This window comes from Mastacembelus armatus, chromosome 1 (assembly GCF_900324485.2).
Source record: "Mastacembelus armatus chromosome 1, fMasArm1.2, whole genome shotgun sequence".
NCBI classification, from domain to species: Eukaryota; Metazoa; Chordata; class Actinopteri; order Synbranchiformes; family Mastacembelidae; genus Mastacembelus; species Mastacembelus armatus.
The window spans coordinates 19,395,955-19,414,653 of NC_046633.1; the positions used below are offsets into that span (position 1 = coordinate 19,395,955).

The 18,699-nt window shown below is 40.0% G+C and overlaps 2 protein-coding genes across 4 annotated transcripts; both read left to right on the top strand.

Annotated features, from left to right (window-relative positions):
• Nucleotides 1-3,432: 3,432 nt before the first annotated feature.
• On the top strand, nucleotides 3,433-9,129 carry gprc5bb (G protein-coupled receptor, class C, group 5, member Bb). 2 transcript variants are annotated; one of them, XM_026303705.1, is made up of 3 exons: nucleotides 3,433-4,561; nucleotides 7,211-7,323; nucleotides 7,426-9,129. In XM_026303705.1, the coding sequence occupies exons 1-3, from the start codon at nucleotides 3,433-3,435 to the stop codon at nucleotides 7,468-7,470; spliced, it is 1,287 nt and encodes a 428-aa protein (XP_026159490.1). In that variant the 3' UTR covers nucleotides 7,471-9,129. The 2 variants fall into 2 exon arrangements, with proteins under 2 accessions (XP_026159490.1, XP_026159491.1); XM_026303706.1 differs by having other exon boundaries at nucleotides 3,433-4,546.
• Nucleotides 9,130-14,323: 5,194 nt separating this feature from the next.
• On the top strand, nucleotides 14,324-18,606 carry knop1 (lysine-rich nucleolar protein 1). 2 transcript variants are annotated; one of them, XM_026304018.1, is made up of 7 exons: nucleotides 14,324-14,406; nucleotides 14,770-14,844; nucleotides 15,140-15,208; nucleotides 15,314-16,564; nucleotides 16,638-16,709; nucleotides 17,164-17,232; nucleotides 17,692-18,606. In XM_026304018.1, exons 4-7 carry the CDS (start codon nucleotides 15,365-15,367, stop codon nucleotides 17,995-17,997), a joined length of 1,647 nt encoding a protein of 548 aa, XP_026159803.1. In that variant the 5' UTR covers nucleotides 14,324-14,406; nucleotides 14,770-14,844; nucleotides 15,140-15,208; nucleotides 15,314-15,364; the 3' UTR covers nucleotides 17,998-18,606. The 2 variants fall into 2 exon arrangements, with proteins under 2 accessions (XP_026159803.1, XP_026159802.1); XM_026304017.1 differs by having other exon boundaries at nucleotides 15,317-16,564.
• The last annotated feature ends 93 nt before the right edge of the window (nucleotides 18,607-18,699 follow it).

Consider the following 18,699-nt stretch of genomic DNA (forward strand, 5'->3'; position numbering starts at 1 on the left):
CATATTAAAATGATGTAATGAGTTTACATGCTTTGCTTATGATTTTACCAATAATAAACACAAAGATAAAGATGGGAGTGAGAGTCTTCTTTAGACTAACTTCTTTATAAGTGGTGGAGGGGTTAGTTCCTAGTCAACAGTCTTTTAAGGTAAAAATGAATGGAACTGGCTGGATTAAAAAAAAAGAAAGCTGAAAGTGCAGTTTAGATTTGATATTTTTTCCTAAAGCAGATGTTTTTGGGACCTCTTCATGCTGGTCACTTTCTTGACATTAGGTCAAGCCACAGAAAGTCTCATTTTATGCAACAACTTACTGTAATTCTCCAAATAGACAGCAGATAGAGCCAAAGGACAGGGAGATAGCAGCCTTTTAAAAAACCATGGACACTGATAGTTTTCAGATGTGATATATCATGGTGATAAGTATGAATTCATCTGCCACTTGATTTCTTGATCATCTAAATTTGGCAACAAAGATCTAATGAAATTATTCTTGAAACTATGGTTATTGACTTGTTGACTGTTAGATGAGAACGTTTTCATTCCCATGCCTATATACAAATTATGAAGAGATAGCCAGCAGCCTTAGCACCTTAACTTGGCATGAAGACTGCAAATGGGGCCTGGAGCATCGACTGGTTGCCTGGCAACTGGCCAAGAGACAGTCCTCCATAAAACAGTGAATTATTGTTTTTACACTGAAACCAAAGCAACATAGCATTTTAACTGATGAGATTTCGACTTACTGTTGGACAAATGTTGTACTTAGAAAAGGAAGATGTAGATATGCAAGGATGTGCAAATGAGTCACACAGTAGAAACACGCATATCACTAACTAGCACATAAAATATGACAACAATTCAGTGGAATGCTGCTTTCCAGCTTAGTGGCTTTGAACAACATGCACAAAGGGCCATATGTCACAAAATGTGGTGAAGAGGTAGCTGACAAAATAAGTAAAAATAACACAGCATAAAAGAGTGAATTGTTGTTTTTACTCTGGATTAAACAAATGGAACATGTTAATTAGTGAGCTTTAGATTTGTTGGAAGACAATTTGTTGCTGGAAGACAGTCTGTTATTGTTGGACCGAGCCAAGACAGCTGTTTCTCTTTGTGTTCTTATGCTAAGCTGGCTATTGAATAGTTTCAGACTTAGAGTGCTGTCAGTCTTCTCATTTAAAAATGTCAATACATGTGTTTCTCACACTATGAAACTCTGGCTTATCAAACTAGCTACACTCAACCAAAGTTGCAGGTGTAAATAATAATACAGTATGGTGACATTTGGCTGCTTTACAGCATGCCAGCTCACTGTCACAACAGTACTTCTCCCTACAATGAGTGAAAATGTCTGCTGTTGTCACTCTGAGACATTTTTGCATTTCCCAACATGTTAGTAAATAAACAAACATTTAAACAACAAACCCCATCTCATCCAGTCAATCTGGATTTCTGGGGAATAGTTCGGGATATAGTAATCTATCAGGTGGGCACAGCTCCAGCACCTCCATGACCCAAAACAGGATAAGAGATGATGGAAAATGGAAATAATGGACTTTGTAAAAAACAAACAAACATCCAAAGCAGTCACTGCTGCTGCTTGCAAGCATGCCAGGGCTCACTGTCTGGACTGACACACTAGGGTGCAGGTATGCCCTGCTTCACTTACATCTGTCTTACATCGGCCAGTTTATGTGTACCATGAACAAACTTAAGTTTCTCCTAGACTTGGCCTCTGTCACTGGCATGTATCAGAATCATTCTCAAACTGAAACGATTAGCGACTACAATGGCAGCTGTTTGTTATGGTTTTCTGCTTGTCATGTCCCTGTCCAACCTCACATCCAGGCCAACTCCAGGGATCAGATTACCTCATTCTAAAGAGAGACTTGGCTGAATCTTGTCTTTAAAGGGTATTATGTAATACTGTACTAGCATGGCCACGTGGTCACAAGCCTCACCTGTGCTTGGATTGACCATCTGCCTCTCACCATCCAAATCCCATTTTCACTTTGCAACGCACACCACTAGCAGACTTCTTATTGCTGAGGAGCCTTCTGATGGTTTTGTTCTGGTGATTAAAGATGGATCTACATCTACAACAGCTCTGGCTGTGAGGAAGACTTGCATAAGTGGTGGGAGCAAGACGTGAAGGCAGGAAATAACACTTAGCTGTACAAACGAGTGACTAATACTGGATTGACAGAGCAATGACATACTTAAAATACTGCGCTTATATTCTGTTTTTTCCTGGTTAAGTAGAAAACCATACTCCCATTGTATGTGAGTGAGGAGAAGTAAAGGCAGGAGTGCATTTCTGTTGACATCTCTGCACATCCAATGTGAAGCAGGGAGTGACATGCAACAGAATGAATAGAAAGAGAAGGACACAAGGAGTGAGAGAGAGGCAGAGAGAGTGAGAGAGAAGAGTGAAAGAGAGACAGAAAATATATTTGACTATGTGGGTGTGTGAAGTATCAAGGCATGCAGCATTATTGTGGATTCTTCTCGGAGCAGCCGGACGTGTCACCGCAGCAGCAGGACATTATTGTTCTCACAAAGTGTGTCATTTTGTACTTTAAAACAGTGAGAGCTGTGAGAGCAGACGGCGATAATAGGGACATTCTCAAAGACAAAATGGAAACCGCTTTGTTTCTGCTGCCACAAGGATTTGATTAACTGGGATTATAAAAATACTTCAATAATTAAAGTGATACAGACTGGAAAATTATGAAGCTTCTTCGCTGTCAATAATCAAGCATTCAAGTCTCGAACACAGGTGAGTGTGGAATCATTAAAATGAAGACTAAATATTTTGATGCTGTTATATTTATAGCCTATGTATGTATGTGTGTATATGTTTATTTCATATATATCTCCTTTTACATACAGTTAAAGATGTCAAAAACATCTGGGCCACACTTATTCGCAGTTTGAGGGTTTAAGTCTGGTATAAATGTTAAAATGATGTTCACATTAGTTCTGGGGAATGCCTTATTTAAATGAGGGTCCTCACAATTAACTATAAACAAGTGCACATTTTTATTGTGAGGGTGTCTGTTGTGCTTTTGTCTTTGCTTTTGGGTACTGAAGCCTGACTTCTCAAAAGCCCAGTGTGCAATGCAGTCAGCCCACGCTGTTTCCCGTTCCCATGGAAACCATTGCCCAGTGCTAAAAGCAGGTCTATTCTGACAGAGAAGAGAGAGAAGCATGTTATGCTCTGATATATAACAGGTTTAATGGCTCTCATATACTGACTGTTGTTTCTGTTGTATGTATGAATCATGAAGCTGTTGTACAGACCTTTTAATATTTACATTCACCCAGATCATTGTTCCTAATATCATTTGTCTTGTTTAGCTCTTTGTTCTCCTTTTAACCCTTTCTCTCCCTCTCATCTCTACTTTTTACTCTCTGTGTGTCTCTAAGATGGCAGTCAGCCCTATCATCATCTGCCTCCTGTCACTAATTGGTTATGGTGCATCCAACCCTGCTCCTCCTCCTCGGGGATGTAGTGTGGATGTGGACCCTCCCTACAGAGTGCTGTGCGACCTGGAGGCAGTCTGGGGTGTGGTTCTAGAGGCTGTGGCCTGCAGCGGTGGTCTCACCTCTGTGGTCCTTGCTGTGCTCCTGCTGGTCAAGCTGCATTCTGTTTCTGACCCTGCCAGGCGGTCCAGCGTGGGGCCTCTTCTCCTGCTCCTGGGCACACTCCTTGGGTTATTCTCCATCTCTCTGGCGTTCCTAGTTGGGAAGAACCAGGCACTCTGTGTAGTTCGCAGAGCCTTCTGGGGCCCCCTGTTTGCCCTCTGCTTCTCCAGCTTGCTAGTGCAGGGTGTGAGACTAAGGAGGCTGGTGGCTGGCAAAACAAGCCCATCGGGCAGCTCTCTAGCGGCGCTCGGCCTGGCCTTGGCCTTGGTTCAAGGGATCATCTCTGCTGAATGGGTCCTGCTGACTGTAGTCAGGGAGGGTCACCCAGCCTGTGAATATCCCCCTTTGGACTTTGCTTTGACATGCAGCTACACCCTGGGTCTTCTCCTCATAGCCATGGGGCTTTCTCTTGGGGTGGTGCTGTGTGGAGGAGAGTTTGGGGGGGCAGAGGGAGGAGGTGGCAGCGAAGAAGATAGAGAAGGAGAGAGTGAAAAACGTGGATGGAAGTGTAACGCTGTCTGGCTCTTCCTGTCCAGTCTGGCATCAGCATTGCTATGGGTGGCTTGGCTGGGGTTTTATCTTTACGGCAGCCAGGTATTGAGGGGAAAGCTGAAAGCAGAAAGATTGGGAGGAGGAGGAAAGAAGGATGTGAAGGTAATGGATGAGCCTGCACTGGCTGTGGCCCTGGTCATTCAGGGCTGGATCCTACTGCTGTTTTACGCTATTCCAGAGGTCCACCTGTGTCTCCGGAAACATCCTCAATCTAACACACAAGATTTCTTTGACACCAGTCACACGTCCCCTCCTCCACATTTTGGAGATGAGCTCCCTGCTGCACACTCTCACCGACCCTTCCCAGAAAACCAGACCTTTTCCATGGAGGAGCACAGTGCAAGTAGGCCTATTGAATGTATGTATATGTGTGTGTGTGTGTGTGTGTGTGTGTGTGTGTGCATTTTGCAGTTAGTGTAACAAAAATCAAGAATCAGTTCCAATGTAGGTTGAAGGCTGCCTTCAACTCATTTGGTCATATTTCAACAAAATTTGTTTGGTATGTCTGTTTTATAGTAAGTCATGAGAACACTGTTGCTAGGCGACTGACAACAAAAACAAAAATGAGTTATTAAATTATATATATATATATTTAATTATATATATATATATATATGTATATATATATACATATATATATATATATGCTATAAATTATTAAATCCCATTGATTGTATTCCAAAAATGGTAAATGGTCATGCTGAAGAATGAAGACAGAGAAGGCAACCAAAACAACACACTTTCACATCTGACAGTTTGCATTTTAATCTATGTCATTTAAATAGCTTTCAGTAGTGACCAGGGGCCATAATTACTGTGTCTTATTTTACCTTCAGGAGCCATGAAAACTGACACTAAAGAGTTCCCTCTTAAGATCTGTTCACAGAGCTGCCAAGGACTTAGGCCACCCCTAAGCTAAGAGACAATGAATTAATTTACTCAGTCCATCTGCAGTGATTGAGTGACTGGTGACTAATATATGACAGTGAATTGGAAATAACAAAGCGCACAGGAGTGTGAAAAATCTAAATTGTTGATTAGATTAAATGCACATTTATTAATATATTTATAAATGTACCTTTAATAATATGCTTTTAATCCTAAATTAAATTTAAATGATTAAATTCATAAAATAAAATAAAATAGGAAATTAATACAATTCTTATGAACTCATCTACCATCAATATTGTTAGGTTTGCCATATATATAACACCATATAACAATGAGTCATAGATAAGGTACAGTACCTGCAGTATTCAGATGATTGTGAACAGAGATTTGGGGGCCCTTTGCATTCATCTGAAGTTGCACATCTTGGTTTTTCCTCCAGGCCCACTGGACCAGCTGATTGCAAGTAGTTAACATTGTGTTCCTGAAAAACTATGTTGTGAATGAACCCTAATCCTTATCAGAGGAAACACAGAAAAATGGAAACTATTATTTATATGTAAATATTGCAGTACCACTAGTCAACTGCTTTTCTTTCTTAATGGTAAGCCCACCCCTGATTGTGAGTATGTCTGACGTATTTGTTTTCTGGGCTGCCTATAACATCTTTCACACTTAGAACCTTGGTGTAGTGATAAAATGGTGTAAGACAAAAATATGTTTTTTACTGAAGAGGTGTCCCCACTAAAAGTTTGAAATCTGTAAGATCATGTGACATGATGTGCGCCTTTTATAGGTTTATAATATTATAGGTTATAGCTTACAGGATGACTCCCATAAACCCATGCTACCATAAGCACAGTGTAGATTTTTTTTATCTTATTACTAACAACTGTACACAACCCAAAATCCAAAAGGGTTATCTACAGGGAGCTTAATCAGTAATTTTGTTTACTCTCCATATTGATTTGAAGCCAAATGGACAGATGAGGAACAAGGACAAACAATGAGTAGACGCAGTGGCAGGAAGGAATCATAGACACTGATAGCATTAGTTGGGTTGTGTGCAGCTGACTGTGGAGGCGACAATGCACAATAATGACAGGTGGAGTTAGGCCTACTCTGTAGTTGCAAGGACAAGATTAAAGCTTCTGTTCTGCTTCCATCTAAACAGTTGATGTGGTGTAAGAAAACACCAGGAATGATAGCCTGATATATATGAAAAATAAATCCGTTTTAATTTTCTTTTAAAAAAGATCCCTTAAGGAAGAAATTACACAATCCTCCTTTTGCAGATGTTACAATTTTTCATTTTATTATTAACACTAGTTTAGAGAGAAAAAAGAACAGCAAAAGAGAGAATGGGCTGTAACTTGCAGTGAAGGTCTGCTGTCCAGGAGCAAAGCCATGGGCATTGCACTTATGTGGTGTGCACCTTAACCATTAGTCTACTGAGGCTCCTGTAACTCCACTCACTGTCAAACATCAACACAGGGAATGTCTCAGGCTGAAAGCCACTAAACTCAAGTCTATATATTCTTGTGTGTGAAAAGGTATTTGGGGGCATGGTTGTCCTCTCATTTACACACACACACACACTCCACACATGGTATGTTCAGGGTAAACTCAAAACCAAATTTGAGAACCCTGAGGACAGATATCAGAAATAACTCCACATAAGGCAGCACAACAGTATGTTGCTATGGAGACATTAGAAAGTAGTCAGATATACAGGAATTCATCAGGTCTGGCTGATATCTAGTTACTCTAAGTGAGGAAAATCATATCAGAGCAGTATTTTTCCACCACAGTGACATCTTGGGAGATGGAGGAAAATTCGCAGTGTGAATATCCTGTAATTTGCGCTTGCAGAAGAGTCTGGAGACACCCACACAGTCCTGAAAAAAGGCCTAATCAAGCAGAATGATTAAAATCATCTGTGTGGGTTCACTATTAGTGTGAAGGCCCTCTGAGTGACCCAGGTGGTTGGAAAATTATACCTTAATCTCCAGTATGACGCATATATGATTCGGCTCCGTCAGTAGCGCAGCCATCTGTCATAGTGTACAAACTCGAGTGTGTAACTTGTGTATGTGCTTTACCATGCATGCTCTGTCAGCTCTCCGAAGTGGAACATACCACAGCAGCCACGGGAGTGTTAGACCTGGCATCGCCTTCAGAGGTCACGTCTACCAGCCCACTGAGATGGCTCTGGTCATGAATGGTGGCACGGTAAGTTTGGCAGAAAGACACACTCTATGTATGTGACTCTTCTCAATCATTAAATAACTAACCAGTAGACTTTTGGACCTGTTCACTACTTGTTTCCTGTAGATGCCCACAGCTCCGATTAACTACACTGGACGGCGGTTGTGGTAAAACAAGACAAGACTTGAAGAGAAGGGTACATTGGTGCAACACTGGTGTGTGTGAGGGTAAATTAGCTAACTCCTAAAATAAAGAAGGAAATATTGAAGACATCACATATCATCCTAAGTGGAATTGATGGAAGCTATTTATGTTTAATGTATTTGTGTTTCTGGATGAACGTTATAAAAACATACTGTAATAGTACTTTTGCTGAGCTTATCCAGTTGCCTGTGTGTAGGCAGACTGGATGTGAAAATACATGGAAGGAAGTGAAAATGACAACTTAGCAGTGTAGGATATTTTGTCACAGAGTGATGCCATTTATGGTTTGCTTTGATCAGCATATATAGTCTTAATTTTAATATGTAGATACACTGACAAGGAGTATAAGGAGGACTGTTGCTAGTATCTATTTATACAGAGAATTTCAAACATCTATTGTGGTACTGAAGATGAGTGAGCTGATATCATGATTAAAGAATATCTTCAATGTAGTGAAGTTTTGCCAGAATTGTTCTAAATGAATGTTGTTACTGATGTCTGTTCATCAGTGATGATTTCTTTATGAAACTGAACTGAAATTTTCCTTTTCTTTCTGTCTGGCATCAAGATACAACTGTGAAAACAAAACCTTAGGATGTTTATGTAAATTAGCTGCAAACACCCACAATGCCAGTTTGGCCTCTGTATTTCATGCTGATATTACCCAAAGGATGCTGATAGTGTTTTTCTCTACACGTTTAATTTCACCATTTTTATTGATAAATGTCATGTATTTATTTAATAGAGCTTGTGCAGATTTATGGAGGGTTATCAGAAGCTGTAAAAGGGTGGGAGATGAGTCTATAGATCATGAATAACTAGTTTTTAATAAGATTATAATTAAAAGCCATTTAATACTGCAATACATGTGCTGCAGTATGGGGTTTACTGTAGGAGGTTGTGATTTTGCACTTTATCAGCGCTGATCGTGTCTGGGCATTGTGATATTTGAGATATATATAATCATTTGAGAAGCATGTAAAAGCACAGTTTAAAAGTATTTTGTCAAAATGTTTGTAGTGTTTTCTAAAATTTTGATATACATATGTGAAGGGAATTCATAGTTTTATTGTTGAGTTTCAAAGTTGATTTTTGACATTGAAAACAGCTGTTGACAAAACAGTCTCAAGTGGACATTTAAACATCTACAATTCCCTAACTAGGAAAACTGCATTTGCTGAGGAAGACCATGTGAGATGAGCCCTGAACAGTTACCTAATACAGTCTGAGGTCAGACTGTTTTGTCAACTAGTTTCATTGCATTTTCACTCATGTTTGCCCCTGTGTTACTCTAGACACAACAGGAATAAGATCATTACACACACTTTATTTGAGACATATGGCAACATCTGATGTATTGTGGCAATCAGGATGCCTTTAACTTTCAACATCCATCCAATACAGACAAATCATTTTGTCATCCATCACTGTGAATTTAATTAAACATTTCATATCAGCTCTTTCTATTAGGGCCCTGTGATGGACTGGTGACCTGTCCAGGGTGTACCCCTGCCTTTCACCCAAAGAGAGCTGGGATAGTTTCCAGCAGATCCCCATGACCTTAATTATGAATAAGTGGGTATAGATAATGGATGGATGGATGTTTCTATTAGTGACACTGCTACATTTTGCAACAAGTCCAGGCCAGATGTGTAGTTTGCAGCAGCCTGGTTGGACAGAAACAAATATCCAGTTAAAATACAATTCAAGGAACAGTCACCAGGCTCATGTTGTCACATTTTCTTCTTGCTGTACAATTTTATGAAGTTGTTGACAACTTTTTATGTACCGTTGTGTGCTCTGATATTGTACAATGGACACATTATCCCAGAATTTTTATGTAATAGCCCTATATAATGAGTTTTAATTGTGCAAATAATACAAATGTGAAGAATAACTGGTATTTTCCTTTTGAGATCCTCTGCACTGTCGCTCTTTTCAGACAGCACAACGTGAATGTCTGTAATGTGATTTGCACAAAGTGGCTAATACATCAGTGCACATTTTCTGTTAAATATTGCGTGGTCATCTGTCCATGATGGATACTAATGGATCCACTTTACTGCAGACATCTGTCTCTTCACAGAGATGCAGCCATGCAAGCTGTGAACACATAGAAGACAGGTATGTAAGGAGACAGAGAGAACTCAGTTCACAGCAGCTATACAGAGAAACAAATAGGAAAAACATCAGCACTTTCATATGTGACAGTTTTAGAAAGCTATTCAAGTAGAGAAGAAACAAAGATGCATAGATGCATAGATAAATATAGATAGATAGATAGATAGATAGATAGATAGATAGATAGATAGATAGATAGATAGATAGATAGATAGATAGATAGATAGATAGATAGATAGATAGATAGATAGATAGATAGATAGATAGATAGATAGATAGACAGATAGACAGACACACATTCACAGTCAGACAGGTGGATAGACAGATTAACAGAAAGGTGGATAGATGGATATCAGTAATCCCAAAATAGCTCCATCTTTATTTTCAAGTTTTAATAACCAAGTGAAGACCTGAATAATATCACTGCTCTGTGTGTGAATTGTGAGTCAGGTTATCCATCATAAATAGCAGTGGAGCACTTATATTAAAATACCTTAGTACACGTGGGAGGGTTTTTGGCCCCTAAATTGCAAGGGCTGCTAGAGGTTGTGGGTGTAGATTGGGATTGCAGCAGCTTCTGGAAGCTGTAGCTGGCAGCTGTGTCTGTAGGTGGCTTCTTAAAAATCAGACTGCAGGGTGAAGGCTGTAGATAAAAACAAATAGTTTTCATTGGGGTGCACACATGTTAGATAGTGAGTGGAAACAAAACTAAAAGCAGCTAGTGGATGCTGAGTTTAATTCCCACTGTATAAGAGCACTGTGCCTTACCCTCAGTTGGCAGAACAGGTGGCCAGTGGTAGTTGCAGGAGTCAGCTCAGGTAAGAAGGTTAGAAAAGGCATCTGCATCTGGCTGTAAAGGCAGAAGTATGAGTCGCAGTTAGATGATAGAATCAGTTTTTATCAACATTAGTACTTCAAGTTCAGTAGTTAACTTTAATTGGTACAAGGCCAGGGCTTTATAATGGATTGGTGGTTAGCACTGTTGCTTCAAAGCAAGAAGGTCCCTGCTGGTTTGAAACCTGGCAGGGACCTTTCTGTGTGGAGTTTGCATATTCTTCCTGTGCTGTGAAGTTGGCCCCCCACCCAACACAAAACTTCGCAAAAATAGTCTCAATCGTTTGTGCTGTAAAAATTTTTGTTTGTGCTGCTTTGGTTTTTTAGAGATTTATTTAAAGGTCATTACACATGCTCCAAATTTACCACACGTAGTCTCAATCGTTTGTGCTGCTTCGGTTTTTAAAATATTAGACATTACATTTCAGGCGATGACGTCAACAGCCCCCCTACATGCTCCAAACTCACCCGAAATAGTCCCAATCTTTTGTGCGGCTTTGTTTTTTTTTAACAGTACAGTTGGAGTAACAAGGTAAGATCCAAACCGATCCTAACTTAGTTAAGTTACCGATCGACTGTGTGTTTCCAACTTATACCAGACACAGCGGCTCACAAGAAGTGTGGACTGTAACCAACTCCAAGGTAAATGTGTTTACTTGCTACTGTATATCATTATGTTAATAGAATAGTATGGTTGCTGTATCTCTGTGCTTATACATACATAAGCTTTGTATGTGTACTATATGCATGTATGTGGGCATGTACCTCATGACTCAATGAATTAAGCCAAAATTATTTTACTTGTGAAACTGAATTAAAGCGTACTAACATCTTAACATCCATTAACACAAATAATGGACCTTTAAAAACTTAAACACTTAAAAACACTGACAAGCCATGTCTGTCTTCAAACCAAAACTGCCACACAGAATAATAGACTTAAGTGCAAACTCCATCAAGCCTGACTTCCAGAAGAGCAGAAACAACTTCTCCAAACAGGAGTAGGAAAACAAAGGTGTGTGGCTTACAACAAAATACTTGTGAGATTAAATTTAAACAGTACAATCAATCTTTTGTGTATAACACTGCATGTGGGCATATTTTGTTTTTTTCTGACACTCCTGTCACTCCACTTCTCAGGTCATCATACATTTCCCAGACATATGGAGACCTCCTGCAGTAGGCTACATAATGTCCAAGACTAGCCTGGGTTAAGCCTCCTTTGAAAGCGATGACTGGCCTTAAAGTAAATCTCTCTCCCTGGAGCATCAGATTGGAGGGAAATTCACTCAACGGAAATTCAATGGAGTTGCTTCCCAGGTCAGTGTCAATCCACAGAAGTTCTCCCAGACTGTAACTGTGAGACACTTTCCCTGCACAGAGCTCTTCTCCTGATGTAGAGTCTGTCTTGAATGCAGAGGGACACTGTGATGGACTTTGGACTGGCCTGAGGCAGGGGGACCCCGGAAGGTTAAGGCCTTCTTCCACTGCGGTCTGAAGATGAGCAATGCCAGAAGCCTGCAGTACAGCAACACAAGTACAAACAAATTGTATTTCCCTTGTTGCTTGTGTGCTGAGACTGCAATACTGTGAGGAGCACTGCTTTGTGAAGTAAACACATGAATGTTTTGTCATTGATTTTTCAATGATAGTGGAGATGTGGCACTGCGTATCCATTTGGAGAGCACCAGCCTTCAGTTGTACAGGGTTGAATATTCCACTCAGCAGCTCTGCCCTCTGTATGTAGGCCTGTACATTCAGACCCTTTGTGCTGATGGTTTTCACTAGCTGGAGGAGGTTGTGGGAGTCCTCACCACAAACAAAATTTGCAAAGGTGACGCTATCACAGAAAGCACAACATAAGCACTAACAAAAAGCATCAAATGCACATGTGTTCAGCACAGAGATTCTTGATTTCCTGAGTTTAACAGGTTGTTGATTATTTCCATTTTTCATCAGTTCCACTTTCAGTCTTTTCCCCCTGACAGATGGATCTGCATGGAGCCATTCAGGACAAGGAGAGAGGTAGGAATTTCTTCTCTTTTTGGGTGGAAGAGCTAGGCCTCTCCAGTTTTCATAGGTCTGTCTGTGTTTGGTCACCCACCCATCTGCTTTTTCCAGTTCCTCTCCCTCTACATCTGGAATGACGACACACTCTTCTGCAATTCGGGCTTTCAGGTATTTCTTGCACCTTTCTGATATGATGGGGACTCCAGAGCTGTCATTGCCCTCTGCTTCAGAGCCACAATAGTAATGCTGTGTAGTAGCTCTTCAGCATCGTCCATGGATTGTGACTCAAGAAGCTGTGCCATTGATTTCACAGAGAAATCTTTAATGCGATGTGTTTTTTCCTTCAAGTTGTCCCACTGGCAGATCCTCTTGATGCAGTGTGCAACATCAACCCAGACAAAACAAGGTGGCACTTTTGGAGACTTACCAAGTAAGACGCCACAACACACATTGATGTAGGTCTTCAGATCAGGATGAAGACTCCAATAGTGACAGAAAAACTTGTCCAGTCCAATGTCTTTAATGCTAACACTGTGAGGTGCGCTGTACTTTAACATCTGCAGTGACAAAATAGGATCCTACTCGCCTAGTTCTAAGGCATTTCTCTCTTGCTTTGCTTTGCGCAGGATGGCCAAGTTAGGCAGATGGCTTGGCTCAGGATCTCCAAAATCCATCAGCTTTGTTGCCTCTGATGCCCTGCATACATGGGGTTCCATTCTACCCTCACACAGTTCTTTGGATATCTACACACGCAAGTTACCAGACATCGGACGCTTGGAACAGCCAGTGTGCAGGGAGTCCTCTGTGTTTTTAATGAAACACTTTAACACCATTGGGCTGTTCATTTCAGGCTCTCTGTCACATTTTATGTGAATGTGGCCAAGACTCTCCTTACACTTGCCTCTGATTTCTATGTATCTCTCTGTGGCTGATGGATAGACTTTGGCTCTTTTAAAGGCAACTGTGCAGGGGCTTTTCACTCCTTGCCAAATGTGACAATTTATCACGTGTCCAGATGCCAGGCTTCAAAATTGTGTATTCCATTTTTGTGTTTTAGAGATCTTGTTTTTGTATTGAACTGTTTCAGGCATGAATTCAATCCATTTCTGAAATGGAACTTCAAGATCAAAAGTCCAGCAATCTTTTGGTCTGGGGTAAAGGGACCCCTGGCTCAAAATCAGTGTCATCACTACTTGTTTCATCTCTTTTATCACTTTCATGAGTATTACTGTATTGTCCCAAATATAAGGACAATATAGTAATAATGTGTAATATCTTATATTACTAACAATACAGTAATCATTACCATCTGTACAACAGTTTTACTACAAATACCATGGTTAAACTATGGTTAGCAAAAACCATGGCTAATTTATGTTTACCATGGTTTAAACTGACACTGATAAAACATTGTACTTACATTGGCCAGAAATTTGAGTTTGTATCAACTTTTCCTCTACTAACTTAATTTTCACAACAGCACCTTGAAGAGTGCCACCTCGTGGTGGGAGTGAAGGGTGTCAGACGATGCTCCTTGTAAATAAGGTCAATCAGGTGGGTTTTGCCAATTCTAAGCAGCAAAGGGTCAGAGTGACAACAAAGAAACCAAAGGAACCAACAGTATTTGGTTTCAGACTGTTGGATGAGTCAGAAATATTTAGATTAAATTTACCTAAACAAAATATTTCATTATTCTCCCCTTTTCTATCCCATGTTTGTTTGTTTTGTGCTTTGATTTGAGAGTACGCAGACACAAAACTAACAATAGTTACACACGAAAGAATCCATTAGAAAAAAATCAATACAAATAATTGGGAACACTTTCACGTTCACGCGGTCGTTGCTACGGACGCCTGGCTCGTTGCTAACAGGAACGAGGCAGAACTACTTCCTGGTCAAAGCAAACGGGTGTCCACGTGAATTATCAAAGTCTGCAAAGTAAGCGAAGCTCTCATTGGTTTTTATTCAATCATATATTGTGTAACTATGATTGAATACTCTCACAGTCTGGCTAACCGACTGGTTACGGTCTTCATTGGTTCAGACTTTCAGCTGCTATTTGGCTCCTGTTAGCTAGCTAGCTGTAGCATGCTTTACCAAGAGAGTGCTGAGAATAACCGGTCCTCTCCGTGTTATCACACTGGGTTTCTGTTGTTACATATCAGTTTGTAGTTAACGTCAGAGCATCCAGAGCAGGTTATAATGGTGTAGCTGACACGTCTTAAGTCAAGTGTAGGTGCTATGACAGTGGCACAGAGAGCATGTTCATGTGGTGAAGATGATGATCACTTTGTGTTTCAGACGGATTCCGATGAGGACGTGATCTTTGTTTCTGAAAAGTCTGCGCCTAAGTCCAGGGAAATTACCTTTGACCAGGTATCAAGATTGGACCAGAACAATCTGTAGCAAAACTACATGTATGTAGAGTACGGTGGCCGACAAGGGCAAACGCACCGCAACGGCCAAAACACATGCAAGAGAGAAACGTGTTTTGGCCGTTGTGGCGCGTTTGTCCTTGTCGGCCACCGTAAATGACACATGCAAAACGAAGCACAAATTATATAATGTGCGAAAACAACTTTGCTGATGGATAAAAGAGTACTTGTTTTAGTGCACCAGATAGTTTGATATCTGTATACATTTTAATACAATTCTGCTCTGTCCCCTGTAGGCGAAGTTACTGGCCCTGCAAAGAGACATTGATCAGGAGTCCCTACCCAAGCAGCCAGCCAAACCCCTGGTAAGTGTTCCTCTGTTAGTCACAGTTGCACATATATTCTATAAATCTGCTTTTGCAGTTTAATCTCAGAGAAAGTTATTATCTTGCATTTTGAATTGGTGTCAGTAGACAAGCCAAAGGTCTGTTGCTGTTGAGAGGCCAGAGGAAAATGTGAAAATGAAGACCAAAGAAGAAAAATGTGAAGAGAAGCTTATGAAAACAGCAAAGAAACACAAAAAAGGACAGACCTTTCTCCCTGAAAACATGAACTGTGCTCTTGATGATGGGGGACTAGTAGAGGTAAAAAAAGGGAAAACAAAAACCAAAAAAGTTGAGACAGTGGTTATAAAGGAGGAGTCTTGCGTTGGAGGTGGTGAAAAGGAAGTGAAGAAGGAAAAGAAGAAGCGGAAAATTGTTAATGAATCTCTGAATGATGCCAAAAGTTCAGATGCCATAGATGGAAATGACAAAGGAGTCACCAAAAAGAAGAAAAAGAAGCTGTCTCATGATGAGGATCAAGTGGAAACTGCACATGATTCAGTAAAAGATGAAGAAGTGGAAAAAAAACAGAGGAAGGAGAAGAAAGCAAAAAATAAATCTCTTCCAATCAAACAAGAAAGTGTAAAGCTAGAAAAAGAGGACAAAGAAGAGCAAGCTATAAAGAATGAAGTGCCAAAGAAATCCAAGAAAGGAAAAAACAATATTTTAGTTGTGAACAATGAAGAGACTGAGGTGCAAGTGAAAGAAAAGAAGAAGAAGAAAAAGGAAATGACTGTAACTATGGATCAACCCACTGTAACTGAAAACAAAGCAAAAATTGCTGAGAATGGAGTGAAGTTTCAGGCAGAGGAGGAGATTCATGAGGTTAAAGTAAAAAAGAAGAAAAGGCAAGAAGTCAAAACTGAAGAGGATGAAACCGAAATAGAAACACCAGGAATCAAAGACAACAACAAAAAGAGCAAAGCATCATCGGTGGAGGATGACAACAGCATGCTGAACAAGAAGAACAAATCCACAAAGAATGAGGTTGTTATCACAGAGGAAGGCCAGACAAAAGTAAAGAGAAGAGGGAAAAAAGAAAAGGGGGAAAAAGCTTCTGAGGAGGTCAGCAAAACAGAGGAAACAGAACCAAAGAAGAAGAAAAGAAGAAAGGCAAACCCGAAGGGAGAGGAAGAAGAATTGCTATCAATGAAAGTCAAAGTAGTCCCCCGGAAGGACAAGCAGAGCACAGAAAGTCCTGTGACAGTGGCCGGAAACACAAACAGCAAGAAAACTAAAAAGATAAAGAGCTCTGTTCAGGTTGAGAATGATGTCAGAGTTGGAACTGGGGAAAAGAAGAAGAAGAAGATCAAAGAAGAGAAGGTGGAAGATTTACAGGTGAGTGAATTTGCCAGAAGTTTTTCACCGTGTGTTTGGATGTTTGTTTATGCCTCGTAAACTTTGTGTTTAGGAGTCTCCCCAAGTGGATGTGGTGTTCCTGTCAGAAAAGAGCGGAAACAAAGATGAGATCACCATCAATCAGGTGAACAGGGCTTTCATCATCTTTTCAGTGTAGTGATAAGTGTGATATTTATTGTTGTGCCTAAATGCAATTTGCCAATTTGGAAAATATGCTTATTGTTGTATTAGACTGATACCACTCTCATGTATAGTTACTAGAAGCAGTTCTGGAAAATCTGCTTACCTGCACTTAGCTGAAGTGCACTAATTAACACACTGTCCTGTTTATTTAACCAGAAGTACAATGTCTCCTGGCTGTAGTCGCATATATCACAGACAGATACAAAAGTGGCATTGATTATCTCATCTAACACTCATCAAAAAAACAAAGTGAAGTACCAAAAAAAAAGCAGCTCTGTAATTCTCTGTATATTTAATGAGGGTATGTTTTAGACCACTTTACTTTTTTTTACCCAAATGACTGTTAAGTTGCTTGTCAATATCTGTAAAGCTTAATAACATGTGTTGTGTTGTAGGAGAGAAGGTGGGCTTTACAAATGGAGATTGACAAGGCCTCTCAACCTGAAAAACCAGCTAACGCTTCGGTCAGTATGAGGCAAAAAAATAAAACAATGCAATTTCCTTTGAAAGAGTGCTCCGGTATATTACACTAGACAAAAGCATTTAAAAGAAATCAGCCATATTGATGGAACCGAGGGAGAGATGTTCTCATTTTTAGGCCCTGTCATGGGCAAAGCTCAAAATATACTGGAGCCTCGACTTCTCACTATGCAACTGAAAAGGGGCTTTTTGTAACATTCACCTGCATGATAAATGTCCACTTTTTTTAAAGTACTTTTCATTGCAGACTGGCTGTTGTACATATAGACTACAAGCTATTCAAAGACTAGATTTCTGAAAACCTAATGTTAAACACCTCACAACTTACATTACGAAGCTGTTTTCCGACTGTGTAGCACACCTAATGATGAAACAACTGAGCTTTATGTGTAAAGTGTATGAACTGCCCCTTAACCAGTTTACTGTAATGTCTCATCTTTCAGGGTTTTGGTCAATGGAGCACTGCCCAGTTCAACAGCTCTGAACAACAGCAGAAGTTCCTCCGGTTGATGGGCGGCTTCAAAAAGAGTTTCCAACCAGCTTCGGTGAGCACTGCAGGGACAAGTATGGCAATGGCGAAGGATGCACAGCAGCAGTTGCAACAAAATCTTCTAGGAGAGTTTGAGCGTGCTCACTCACGCCGAATGGACTTTAGTAACAGGGGAGCAGGCCTTGGGTTTACTGCACCACCAAGTAAGAAATTCTCCATTGACGCAAACGCACGTGGTTCGATCCGCTTTGATGATTGAACAAAATGTGGTGGCACTGTAGGGCTACATGTGAATAGTTTTACCTAGGTTGTGTAATTTTAACTCTAGATTCACATGCTGAACTGTCTTCTCAGGTCCATTGCAGAATATTAAAACTTGTACAGTACAGTGAACACAACACAAAAATGTAATTTGGTCATACTGTATATTAAAAATCCTCCTGCTTGAGGAACCTTGTTTTTAAGAGAGTAAATTGGTGTACTCATTTTTTTTTTTTTTTTACATTAAAAATGTTCAGGAATTGCTGACCAAAAGTGACTACTAATAAGCAGTGTTAGAGGACACAGTTTTTAGCAGTATTAGATTGAAGTGTTTTTTGATGACATGATGGTAAGCGTGATATGTGTGGACAGAAATAATGCATTTTGTTTAGTTCCTGTCAGTTTAACAGCTGTGTGCACTGAGAAAAGTGAAAAATCTCTAGTTCCTTTTTACAGAACACACATAAATCAGTCTGGATAATAAGAGCAAACATGCATGGATGGCTTTGATAGTCATTTTATTTTAATCTTGACCATGTCATCTGCTCTAGAGTAAAGAAAGACAAGTCAAAGTACACTGTACTTCAAAGATAAAATGCAAACATTTCCTTTCTGCTTGTTTTTTTTTTTTTGGCTCATTATTCTCATTTTTGATAACATGCTGTAAAAACAAAGAATAAATATTTGACTATCATGTCCT

Coding starts and splice junctions, on each gene's coding strand:
- gprc5bb (XM_026303705.1), top strand. CDS start 3,433: ATGGCAGTCAGCCCTATCATCATCTGCCTCCTGTCACTAATTGGTTAT. Junction 4,562..7,210: donor TGCAAGTAGGCCTATTGAAT/GTATGTATATGT, acceptor ATGCTCTGTCAG/CTCTCCGAAGTGGAACATAC. Junction 7,324..7,425: donor TGGTCATGAATGGTGGCACG/GTAAGTTTGGCA, acceptor TGTTTCCTGTAG/ATGCCCACAGCTCCGATTAA.
- knop1 (XM_026304018.1), top strand. CDS start 15,365: ATGAAGACCAAAGAAGAAAAATGTGAAGAGAAGCTTATGAAAACAGCA. Junction 16,565..16,637: donor AGAAGGTGGAAGATTTACAG/GTGAGTGAATTT, acceptor CTTTGTGTTTAG/GAGTCTCCCCAAGTGGATGT. Junction 17,233..17,691: donor AAAAACCAGCTAACGCTTCG/GTCAGTATGAGG, acceptor CTCATCTTTCAG/GGTTTTGGTCAATGGAGCAC.